This window comes from Colobus angolensis, unplaced genomic scaffold (genome assembly GCF_000951035.1).
Source record: "Colobus angolensis palliatus isolate OR3802 unplaced genomic scaffold, Cang.pa_1.0 Scaffold80, whole genome shotgun sequence".
NCBI classification, from domain to species: Eukaryota; Metazoa; Chordata; class Mammalia; order Primates; family Cercopithecidae; genus Colobus; species Colobus angolensis.
In genome coordinates, this window is record NW_012121821.1 from 12,650,217 (window position 1) to 12,661,189 (window position 10,973).

Genomic DNA, 10,973 nt, shown 5'->3' on the forward strand with positions numbered 1-10,973 from the left:
CTTTGCGACAGGAACGGCCACAGTCCTTTATGTGAACTAACTAATTTTGGTTTCACAACTCCATGAGACAGGTGCTATCATTTTCTGCATTACACACGCTGAAAATGGAGGCTAAAATAAATTAAATTACTTGCCCAAAGCAACTCAGCTAATAAGAATGAGACTATCTGATTCTAAAGCAGGGTTTCTCAACCTTGGTATGGTTGACATTTTGGGCGGGGTAATTCTTTGTTGTAGGTGGGGCTCTCCTGTGCATAGTAGGATATTTAGCAGCATCCTTGGCCTCTGCTCACCACTTGTGATAACCAAAAATCACTCCAAACGTTGCTAAATGTCTTCTGGGGGACAAAATTGCTCTAGGTTGAGAGCCACTACCCTAAAGCCTATGCTTCACCATTATGCTGTTTACTCCCCTCCCAACACCACTAGCCTTCCTATAGAACCTGGTGGTGGGAACATACATATATTCACATACAGAAACAGACATGTTCGTAGACAGGATTCCCTGAGATACAGGTTCTGAGACTCTGAGATTTGATGGCAGGAGGTTGGGGGAGAGCGAGTGTTTCCACCCCAAGTAGTGTTTTTGGGAACCTCACCTGTGAGGAAGCAAGGGAAACAGAATTGAGCAGAGTGAGAGTTGGACTACAATGCACACTGGTTGTGATAGGCCTCTGCCAATTCCACAGGCAGCTCTGCAGCTGGGATGATCCTTTACAGTTGGCCTGACCTTCATTCACTCCCCATAGACCCATCACTGGATGTGGGCTACCCCCAAGGAGGGGGTATGTTCTAGGACAAAGTGGGTCCCCAGGCAAAGGATTTGCTGAGAACATGATAGTCACCAACACTTCCACATATGGTGACTGAACGCCCTCTCTGTCCTGAAGTGGCAACCTGGGCAGAGCACCACAGCTACATATATGACTTTTTTGATAGACTAATTTATAAGTAACTTAAAATACATGAGCATGTGGACCAAGACTGGAAAGTAATAAGCATATGAAAATTATCATTAAAATGGTAGTGTGTGCAGGCATGGTGGCTGATGCCTGTAATCCTGGGACTTTGGGAGGCTGAGGTGGGAGGATGCTTGAGCCCAGGAGTTCCAGGCTGCAGTGAGCTATGATCACACCACTGAACTCCAGTCTAGGTAATAGAGCAAGATCATGTCTCTAAATAATAATAAAAATTGGCCAGGTGCGGTGGTTCACACTTATAAAACCAGCACTTTGGGAGGCTGAGGCAGGAGAATCACCTGAGGTCAGGAGTTCAAGATCAGCCTGGCCAATATGGTGAAACCCCGTCTCTACTAAAAATACAAAAATTAGCCAGGCATAGTGGTGCATGCTTGGAATCCCAACTACTCAGGAGGCTGAGGCAGGAGAACAGCTTGAACCCGGGAGGCGGAGGTTGCAGTGAGTCGAGATTGTGCCACTGCATCTCAGAGTCTGGGCGACAGACAGAAACTCCGTTTCCAAAGAAACATTAATAATAATAATAATAATAATAACAAAATTTTAAATAGTATTTCTATAATGTATTTTTCTCTTTTTTCAAAGTTGAATACAAGGATGTGGTCAACCATACTGTTCTTACCATTGAAAAAGAAGTGCTGAGGCCAGGCATCGGTGCTCACGCCTGTAATCCCAGCACTTTGGGATGCCAAGGCAGCTGGATCACTTGTGGTCAGGAGTTCAAGACCAGATTGGGCGACATGGTGAAACCCCATCTCTACTACAAATACAAAAATTAGCCATTGTGGTGGGACACGCCTGTAATCCCAGCTACTCAGGAGGCTGATGTGGGAGAATTGAACCCTGGAGGTGGAGATTGCAGTGAGCCAAGGTGGCACTACTGTACTCCAGCCTGGGCAACAATGCAAGACTCTGTTTTAAATAAATAAATAAATAAATAAAGTGCTGAGATCTCAGAAAATACAATGCCTAGCTTCAGAATACCATATATTATATATTCATATGGCTAAATGATTCCCGACCTGTTTATCTGCCCTAATGCAAGGAGCTTCCTTTCACAGTGATGCCAGGCACTGCTCTAAGTACTTTTATGTATCCTAACTTATTAAATCTCCTCAACTACCCTAAAATAAGGAGCTTTATAAACTTCATTTTACAGAAAAGGAAATTGAGTTTCCAAGAGTTTAAGTAATTTAAGATCTACACAGCTAATAATTGTGAAACTGGGACTTGAACCTGTGTACTATGACTCTCAAATCCTGGCTCTTACCAATCCTGGGCTACCACCTACTATATACATTTATTTCGCACAGTGTCCCTGAAGTCCCCTTAGCATGACAGTGATTTGTCTTCTCACATTTTTTCTTTAAACAAACAAACAAAAAAAACTAGAGTAGTAAAGCTGTCAATGCAAGACTATGCTAAGGGATAAAAAAAAAAAAAGACTTCAAGTTTCCTAATTTAAAGTCTTTTGAGATTTAAAGGCCTTTAGATGCCAGTCGAGATTGTAAGAATAAAGTTATGCTGTTTTTCTTTAAAGAATCAAGTCTGTCTTCTGCTTTCAACACAAAATAGGAAGGTTTATGAATACCTGTTTGAAGGATGACTCAGAGACAAAGCTTTACCCTCCCAAGAGACATAAGAGAACTAGACTACCTCTGGGACTCAAGAGGGAATTGCTGTTGAGCTGATTCACTAGGGACTGTTTCTGTTCCTCTGGGAAACTATGGAAAATTCCACTAAGGTTCATTAGCATTCTGAAAGCTAACTTTTTCACCAACAGACCTGAGTGAATTTTCATATTCCAAATTCCCAGTGAATTTTTTAAAAATTGAATTCCCAACCTCAAAAATGGTCTTTTTTTTCCCCAGAATGCCAAGTAATTCAGAATCTCTGTTTCGCAAGAACACACAGTGCATGTGCCAGTTGAACAAGTCCTTCAAAAGGTTCACAGGTCGGTTGTCTCAATAGATACTTTATTTGAAATGGAATGCATTTTGAAAATATGAAAAATAAATCACATCTCCCCAAAATCATCTAAGAGACATATTTACACAAGTTCTGACCATGCTAAAAAATTCACGAATGTGATGGTGTATAAAGCATTTGGTACATGATGACACTTGCTTTCCAGAAGCTAGCATTTGTATACTATAAAACGTTAAGAAGAAGGCTGACCTCGGAATGTAACAGAAAATAGTTTTATGTTTCTTCTCAGTATACAGTGACCTGGAAGGACTACCTGTTGTTAAAACCTGCTTCCGCACTGCTCAGCCTACCATCGGCTGACCAGCTGCAGAGCAGTGGAGAGTAGGTCTCATCAGCTTTTGTGCAGATGCTTCTAATCCAGAGTCCTTCTGCTTCCTTCACTGGACAATATTGCCCTTTCTAAGAAAACCCTGTTAGATCCTGTACTCCATTTAGCAAATGCCCTGCCAGCAAAGTCACAGATCACTTTTTTACCCAATCTTAGGTAAATCTGGATTATCTACCCAACCGTGCAAGTCAAAAAGCCACCCTTGAAAACTGTGTCAAGAATTGAGGAAACAGGTCTTAAGAACCTATCCAACACATAATTCCATAACTAATACATCTTACGTTGTTTTAGGCAAATAGGTATATCTCTTGAATCACTGATGGATTCAATACCAAGATCTATAATTTTCACATTTAAAGTTTATTCTGTTGAGGACATTTTATTGCTAAAGCAAAAGCCAATTAGTTTGACACACAAAAAAAGAAAACAAATGCTCACAGTCCTATCTTCATAGGATTCTGTGCTATAAAATTGCTCCAGGTTCAAGTCTTAGACCACTCTTCTAAGCCTGCTACTGAATATAATATTAACACAGGAGCCAAGCTAAAACCACGTGACTTTTCCCCTAGGGACAGAAAACAAGGGATATGTTTGAACTCATACACTTGCAGCAAACTTTACTGTCAGATTTAAAATTAGGGTTTTCTCTTAAAGAGCTTCTTTAAGAGAAATACAGAGTGTTTGGTATATGAGAGAAAAAAATAGTTAAAACAAGACTTTCAACTTAATCCAGACTTCCTAATAGTGTTTACATGTGAGGGAAACTCACTTTAAGTAATGTGTGTTTTTTATTTTTACCGTCATTGGAGACAAAAACACAAAACCATAAACATTTGAAGTGAAATTATAAAGATGGTTTGATTTCTACATGATTAGAGAATCCCAGCTTGCTCAATGAGGAAAATGTTCATTTTAAAAGGGCCCCTTATAGACGTTTACTCTCTGACGCCAGCACTCCCCATAGAGCATACACAGATCTAAATGGATTTCCACTAAGAAAGTCTGTTTAAGAAATTTTGTCATGATGTTTAGCCTGTCCCAGAATTCGTTGTTCTCAGGGAACGACATGAGAGCAAATAAAAGGAACACTCCGCAAGGCAAGAGACAGCATCTCCCAGATGCTGGGGAGTTACACATTTTGTCCTTCCTTCCTTTGTCCCAACAGACAGTTATTGAGCTCACTGTGTATGAGGCTTGGTGCCAACACAAGTTCAAGGATAAAAAGTTCAGTTTCCAGATGGAACATTGCTCCTAATTTTCCAACTTTTTACATTTTATGTTTATTTAAGGAGTGGGTCTTCTATTGGATCTGCCCTTTTGGTCATCTTTTCCTTGGGTTGAAAAATGCATTTTTTACCTTTTTCCATGAAGTTGATTTGTCAGGCTTCAAAATACCTTAGGTGGTTTGTATCATTTTCTTACAGGTAGATAGAGCCACTGAGACATTAAATGATGTACATTTATATTTTGTTTTGGTTAGTCTTATTGAGCATGTTTGCTTTTTTGCTCTGGAAAAATTATTAATAATAATTTCAAAGGTGTCAAAACAATAAAAGCCATTCTACTTCTCTCTGATTTCTTAGACTTCACATTAAATGCTAAGAGGGGTTCAGAATAGAAAGTGATAAAGGTCAACATAAATATCACAGCAGACTAAGGAACAAGGGCTATGGAAAGTCAAGAAACCGTTATTCTGGGGCCAGGCATGGTGGCTCACGCCTGTAATCCTAGCACTTTGGGAGGCCAAGGCAGGTGGATCATCTGAGGTCAGGAGTTCGAGACCAGCCTGACCAATACGGTGAAATATAAATATATTTCTATATATCTACTAAAAATATAAAAATTAGCCGGACGTAGTGGCATGCACCTGTAGTCCCAGCTATTCAGAAGGCTGAGACAGGAGAATTGCTTGAACCCAGGAGGCGGAGGTTGCAGTGAGCCAAGATCGTGTCACTGCACTCTAGCCTGCACGACAGAGTGAGACTCCATCTCAAAAAAAAAAAAAAAAAAAAAAAAAAAACCATGATTCTGGTGGCCCTATTAAGAACCATGGCCACCACGGGGGGGAAAAAAAGGAAATCCAGCCACCAAGAGGGACCCTGGGCATACTTTTTTAAGCAATGAAATTACCTAGTCCCATATGTAAGCTAACAACATACAAATGCCTTTTTTAAAAGCTACATCAATCTTAATTTGTAAAGTATTTGGTACGGATTTTTTTATTTTTAGTACAAGGATTTAAAAGAAAAATCCTCCATTGGAAAAAAAAATTGTGGTTCATTTGGAGTTATTATGATTTGCATGCATTAAAAGTATAGTACTATGAGGCATTCCTCAAAAAGTACAGTCGTACTTCTAAGGAAGCTGAACCAAACTTGATTTAAGAAATCTTTAGATCTGGCTCTCATTTCATATACATATATACACACATATACATATTAACATATGTGCATATGTGTGTACATACCTGTTCTCATATATGTATACGTACATGCATATTCATATATGTATATACATATATACATATGAAACAAGTTTTTAAATGTTGGCAGCATATTTTCACAACTGCAACCTAAATAACCACTGGAAGTGGGGGTCCACTTAAGTTTTGTTTGCCATTTGCTTAATAGGGGAAAACTATTTTAATTTTCCCTGCAACTTTTTGGGTAAGAGTTATGATCTCAAAATGTCATTTAACTATTGCACTAAAAAGTACTTTGACCTTGGAACTCCTTTCTAGATGGAAGGAGAATACAGACATCTGTAGCATGTAATTCTATTTTTATTTCTTGACTATATAACTTAGCAGTGGTCTGATACTGACCGTTTCAATTTAAATGCTGGAAAAATACTGACCAAGACTTTCTGTGAAAAAGATAATGGAAAACAGAAACTAGTTAGTAAAGCCATGCAGATAGGAAGTGATTTTCAGCCCCAAGAGGACTTTGTATCATCTATGGCTCCATTTAAACTTAAGTAGCATCTGCTCTGGTGGATTTTGAACATCCTTTTGATTTAACACAGAAGAAGGTTTGTTCTACCTTTAAAAGCACATCCTCTTTTTTCCCCCCACAGACTCCTCAACAAGTGCCTTCTAAGACAAGACTGGGGTTGTTTTCTTACTGAAAATCCTGTGTTTATCCAGTCTTTTCCTCTTCAATTTCTGAGTTTAGCTAACCTAAAAACAAAACAGAATCCTCAAATTTCTCACAGAGCAATGAAAAGCAAAACAGTTGGTTTCTCTGATCAACATCATTTTCAGTATGAAAACAAAAAGTTATGACGCCTAGACCTTTGAAATATTTACAAATTGTACTTTAAACAACGAGATTTTTCAGTGTGCTTCTAAAACAAAGTAAAGGGATCAGAAAATGTGGTTCAAGTGTGCAAAGCTCTAGGAGAAAGGTCCTACAGCCTGGACAGGAGCACAAATACTCTCTTATACAAGTTAAATATACTCTTTTCCTCCACAACATTTTTGAAATGAAACAGCAAATGCATTTATACTCATAAATCAGTCAAAAGGCCTCTTCTACTTGTTAAACCCTTTACACACACATGATAAAAGGTTTTCCTACAGTAGATGTGGCCCTACCACATATTCAAGATACAATCATCCTACCATCATCAGTTAGGTTATGTTTTAAATATTTTGAAATCAGGTATCCCTACTACTGATTTCCTTTTAGAAACTATCTTGAGCATTAGATATTCATAATTACACCATTTTGAACTTTTAGCTTTTTTAAACTTCTAGACAAACTATATGCCTAAGCAGAAACAAAACCAAAAATCCTCAAAAAAAGTAGTATCGGAGTTTTAATTTCAACCACCTGGCATAACAATGAAAGTGTCATACCTTCTGAAAGTACTCCAGGAATAATGACTAGATTCTTAATGTTTTCCCCTCCACCGCCCTTTTTTATTTTCCAACACTAGGACTTACTATGGAATAGGTTTTTGAAAATAAAGTTTCCTTTTTGGAAAATGGCCTACATTCAGAAATGTCTTAGAACAAGCATTTAAAAAAAACTAATAAATAATCATAAATCAAAATACATTAAAATAAAATTACAGTACATCATCGCTCCTAGAAAATTCACCATACTAGACGATCCTTTCAAAGGTTCATAAATAACAGTCTTCTTGACTCGAAATCGTTCCCTGCATCGTGATGAAAAGTATGCAGAAAACTAAGACTAATCACAAGTTTTCAGTAGGGTGATGTCCAAACTACTTGATCTGGTGCGGGGCGGAGAGACTGTTTTGCTTTTGATCCAAGTGAAGACAACAGAAATGTGCTCGTCCCACTTCTTCAAGTCCTCAAAACCTGGAAAGAAATGACACCGAGTGAAGTAGGTGGCTAGGAACCCTCCCAGACCAGTTCTGTTCGGGCCAGTCCGGCTGACAAAGCGGGCTCAGAAAGGCACCGCGGTGTTTCCCTCAAGTGCCCAAACACACAGTCAAGTGGGGCTGGGGGGCGCACCACCGGACAAGGACGGTCGTGATGGGCGCGAGCGCGGTCTGCGAGGCCCCCTGCCTGGCCCGGGTCTCCCCAGCCTTCCCTCTCTGCCCAGGCCCTCCTGGCTCCAGTTTGTTTCTGTTCCTTCCATCGTCCCAGAAACTTGGAATGAGTTCTGATTTCTCCATACAGGAGCCGAACCTGTGAGCAAGCTTCCTACGCCTTCCAACACACTCCCGAGACCCACTCCTCCGGAGCGCGAGTGCCGGGACCTCACCTTGTCTGGCCCGGGAGCTGCCCCCTTCAGGCAGAGTTGGAGGTGCTGCGGAGAAGCCGGTGTCCGTGCGGCTGCGAGTGCGGCTGTGGGTGCGAGTGCGGTATTTGGTGAGGGTGAGGGTGCGGGTGAGGGTGTGGGTGCGAGTGCGGATGAGAGTGTGGATGTGGATGTGGATGCGGATACGGGTGGAGCTGCTGGGGCTGAGGCTTGGGTTGGGGCTGAGGCTGGGGTTGTGATTGGGGCTGGGGTTGCGGCTGAGGCTGAGGCTGAGGCTGGGGCTGGGGTTGGGGTTGGGGTTGGGGTTGGGGTTGGAGCTGGAGCTGCGGCTGCGGCTGCGAGGGGGGCTGCTGCTGGACCAGGTGCTGCTGCTTCTGCCGCGTGGACTTGACGGCCAGGATGGCCTGACGATTCTTGTACTGCACCATCTGCAGCGTGATCTCGGCATTCCAGCCCTGGTCTTGCGGGCACCGAAAGTCGATTTCCTTGCCCTCTGCCATCACCACAGTGAAGTACATGTACTTGCCCTTGCGCTCTACACAGTCCACGGTCTTCATGTTGGAGAAGTGCAGTTCCTTGAGCTTGACCGGCGGCTCTAGGCTGGCGACAGCGGGGCCACTGGGTAGGGACGGCTCGGCCGGCCCCTGCCCGGGCTGTTGTTGTTGCTGCTGCTGCTGCTGCTGCTGGTGTTGCAGCTGCTTGGGGGGGATGAGCAGCAGCCCCTCCTCGGTGAGGATGCAGCACTTTTTCTTCCAGAGCTGCAACAACCCGTCGCTGCGCTTCTCCAGCACGCCCTCCTTCAGCGCTTTGCAGCCGCTGCTCTCCAGCATCCTCCCAGCATATGAGGGGCGGCCGCTTGGCTCGGCCTCTCCGTTTCCAGCCGCGCGGGCCGGGGGCGGCAGCAGCAGCCGCGCGCCGTCCTCGCCCCAGCGGCTCCCACGGCCGCCTGCCCGGAGCGCGCAGAGGAGGCTAACACGCAGGAGGCAGAGCGGCGGCGGCGGCTGTGGGTCCCGGCAGAGGGACAGCCGCGTCCTGATGCGCCACAAGGTTCCGGAGCCGCGAGCTGCCGGGCCTCTGCCGTCCTCTTGCGAGCGCTCACTGAAGGGCACTGGCCGGGCCCCCTCGCGGCGCTTTTGAATGGGCCATCTTCCCCACCCCCGAGTGACACCCAGCGGAAAAGGCGGCTCCTGGCGCCCGCACCACGGGGGAAAGCCCAGCTCGGAAAGGCGCTCGGCAGCCGGCGCACGCCTCATTAACTTGGGGCCTTTCCAAAGCCGGCTGCGTCCACGCCCCCCGCGTCCCTCGCTCCGCCTCTCACCGCCCACTTGCTTCCGCGCTTGTTCTCCTGGAAGGCGACCGGGACCCGAGCCCCGGAAACTCCTCTCCTCCACCCAGGGCGATCGCCCAAGGAGCCCTGGCTGCCTGGCGACTAATGCCGACGCTCACAGGGCGCTGCGAAGCCATCCCCCGCGTCCCGCCTCTCCCCGGCCCGCGGGGCTCTCTGCTAACAGCCTCAGAAAGTGAGGACGGGGGCGCGGAGGCGGGGGCAGCCTCCAGGCAGTGCTCTCTCTCCGTTCTTGGGAATTAGCCCTGGGGATTCGCGCTTGGGTCCGAGAGCCCGCAGAACCAGCGTCGTGGCCTGGGTGAGCCGGGAGGCCGGGGCCGAGGCTCGCGAGTGTGCCTCCCCCGGACGCCTAGGTAAACAAGTGAGCGCACAGAGGCCGAGAGGACATCGTGTCTTCCCAGGCATATTCGCTCTTCTTGGAAAGACGGCGATTGTTAAAGCAATGGTGCGACTGTCGGGTTTGCCACGGGTGGAGAAACGCGGACCCACGTCAGGTCACATTTCGCCTGCCTTTTCTCTACCCCGACCGGAGGCGCTAACCCGTCTTCGGCTTTCTTCTTGACCCGTCCTTACGGTGTGCATCGTCTCTTAAACAGTAACTCTCTACAAACCGGGGTAATATCCGGTACTAAGATCCCATACTGCAAGGCGCAGTTCTAAACGCCTGGTCGACCTCGTGGGTCCCTCTTTCCAAGCGTCTAGCCAGATGTTGGTTTTGGAATCTCATTTATCTGTGACATGGGGAATGCAATACCTCCAGCTCCCTCCTAGTCCTTACATTTAAACAATGCCTATAGAAGCCGATTCCTGGGAATTAAAGCATAACGGAGACCTACCCTCCCGGTAGGGAAATTCATCCGTTTAGTAAACAGCCCCAACTACGTGCGGACCCTCACGAGGATACGAAGAATTAAAGCAGGGCTGGACAAGTCAGAGTGGGCCAAGGTAAGAGGAAGGGCTGCTACCGTGCCCACATTGGAACAGATAGATTAGGTCATCTGCTAGTTGTGTGGCAAGAGCAAAAAATTCAAGAGGGGAAGAGAAAGTGAGAGGAACTTAGACAGCTAACTAAGCAAGAGTCGAATCCTTTGTGTGTCATGGTAAGAAATTCGAACTTAATACCAACGTAATCAGAACAAAGGATAACTTTTATACACGAGGGCGTCCTGAATCTTCATCTAAGAAACATGGTCTGATCAAACGGGACAATCCAGCCAGCAATCCTGAGTCCCACTAAATTATGCTTGGCCAGCATTCTAGCCTTCACATTGTTAACTGATTAGCTATCTTTTCAGGAGAAAGGCAATTATTAAAATTACGTGGATTTCTAGTAAAATTAATGTCTCAAAGATTTACAATTATGTCTACCAATAACAAAAAAACTACAAACATGGTTTCTGCCCCCTGCCTTTGTAGGACAAGTGAGCATTCCAGAGAATTTCTACATGACCAGCTGTTCATTCTTTTAAGAGGATGACATTCTTCAGCTCATCTGGAAAGGATACTTCCTTTAAGTCTGTTATTCACAGTCTCCAAGGGCAGGTGTAGTTGGAAAAGACATTTCATATGGAAAAACAAACTTGATAGGGTAAAAAAAA

At 44.6% G+C, this 10,973-nt stretch overlaps 1 protein-coding gene across 1 annotated transcript; it reads right to left on the bottom strand.

Moving 5' to 3' along the window:
• Nucleotides 1–2,932: 2,932 nt before the first annotated feature.
• Nucleotides 2,933–9,312, bottom strand: PHLDA1 (pleckstrin homology-like domain, family A, member 1). The gene is made up of 2 exons (XM_011929367.1): nt 8,034–9,312; nt 2,933–7,624 (listed from the first exon to the last, which is right to left on the bottom strand). Exon 1 carries the CDS (start codon nt 9,281–9,283, stop codon nt 8,060–8,062), a length of 1,224 nt encoding a protein of 407 aa, XP_011784757.1. The 5' UTR covers nt 9,284–9,312; the 3' UTR covers nt 2,933–7,624; nt 8,034–8,059.
• Nucleotides 9,313–10,973: the final 1,661 nt, after the last annotated feature.

Bases quoted from the DNA above. Each gene is read 5' to 3' on its own strand.
- PHLDA1 (XM_011929367.1), bottom strand. From the start codon at position 9,283: ATGAGGCGTGCGCCGGCTGCCGAGCGCCTTTCCGAGCTGGGCTTTCCC.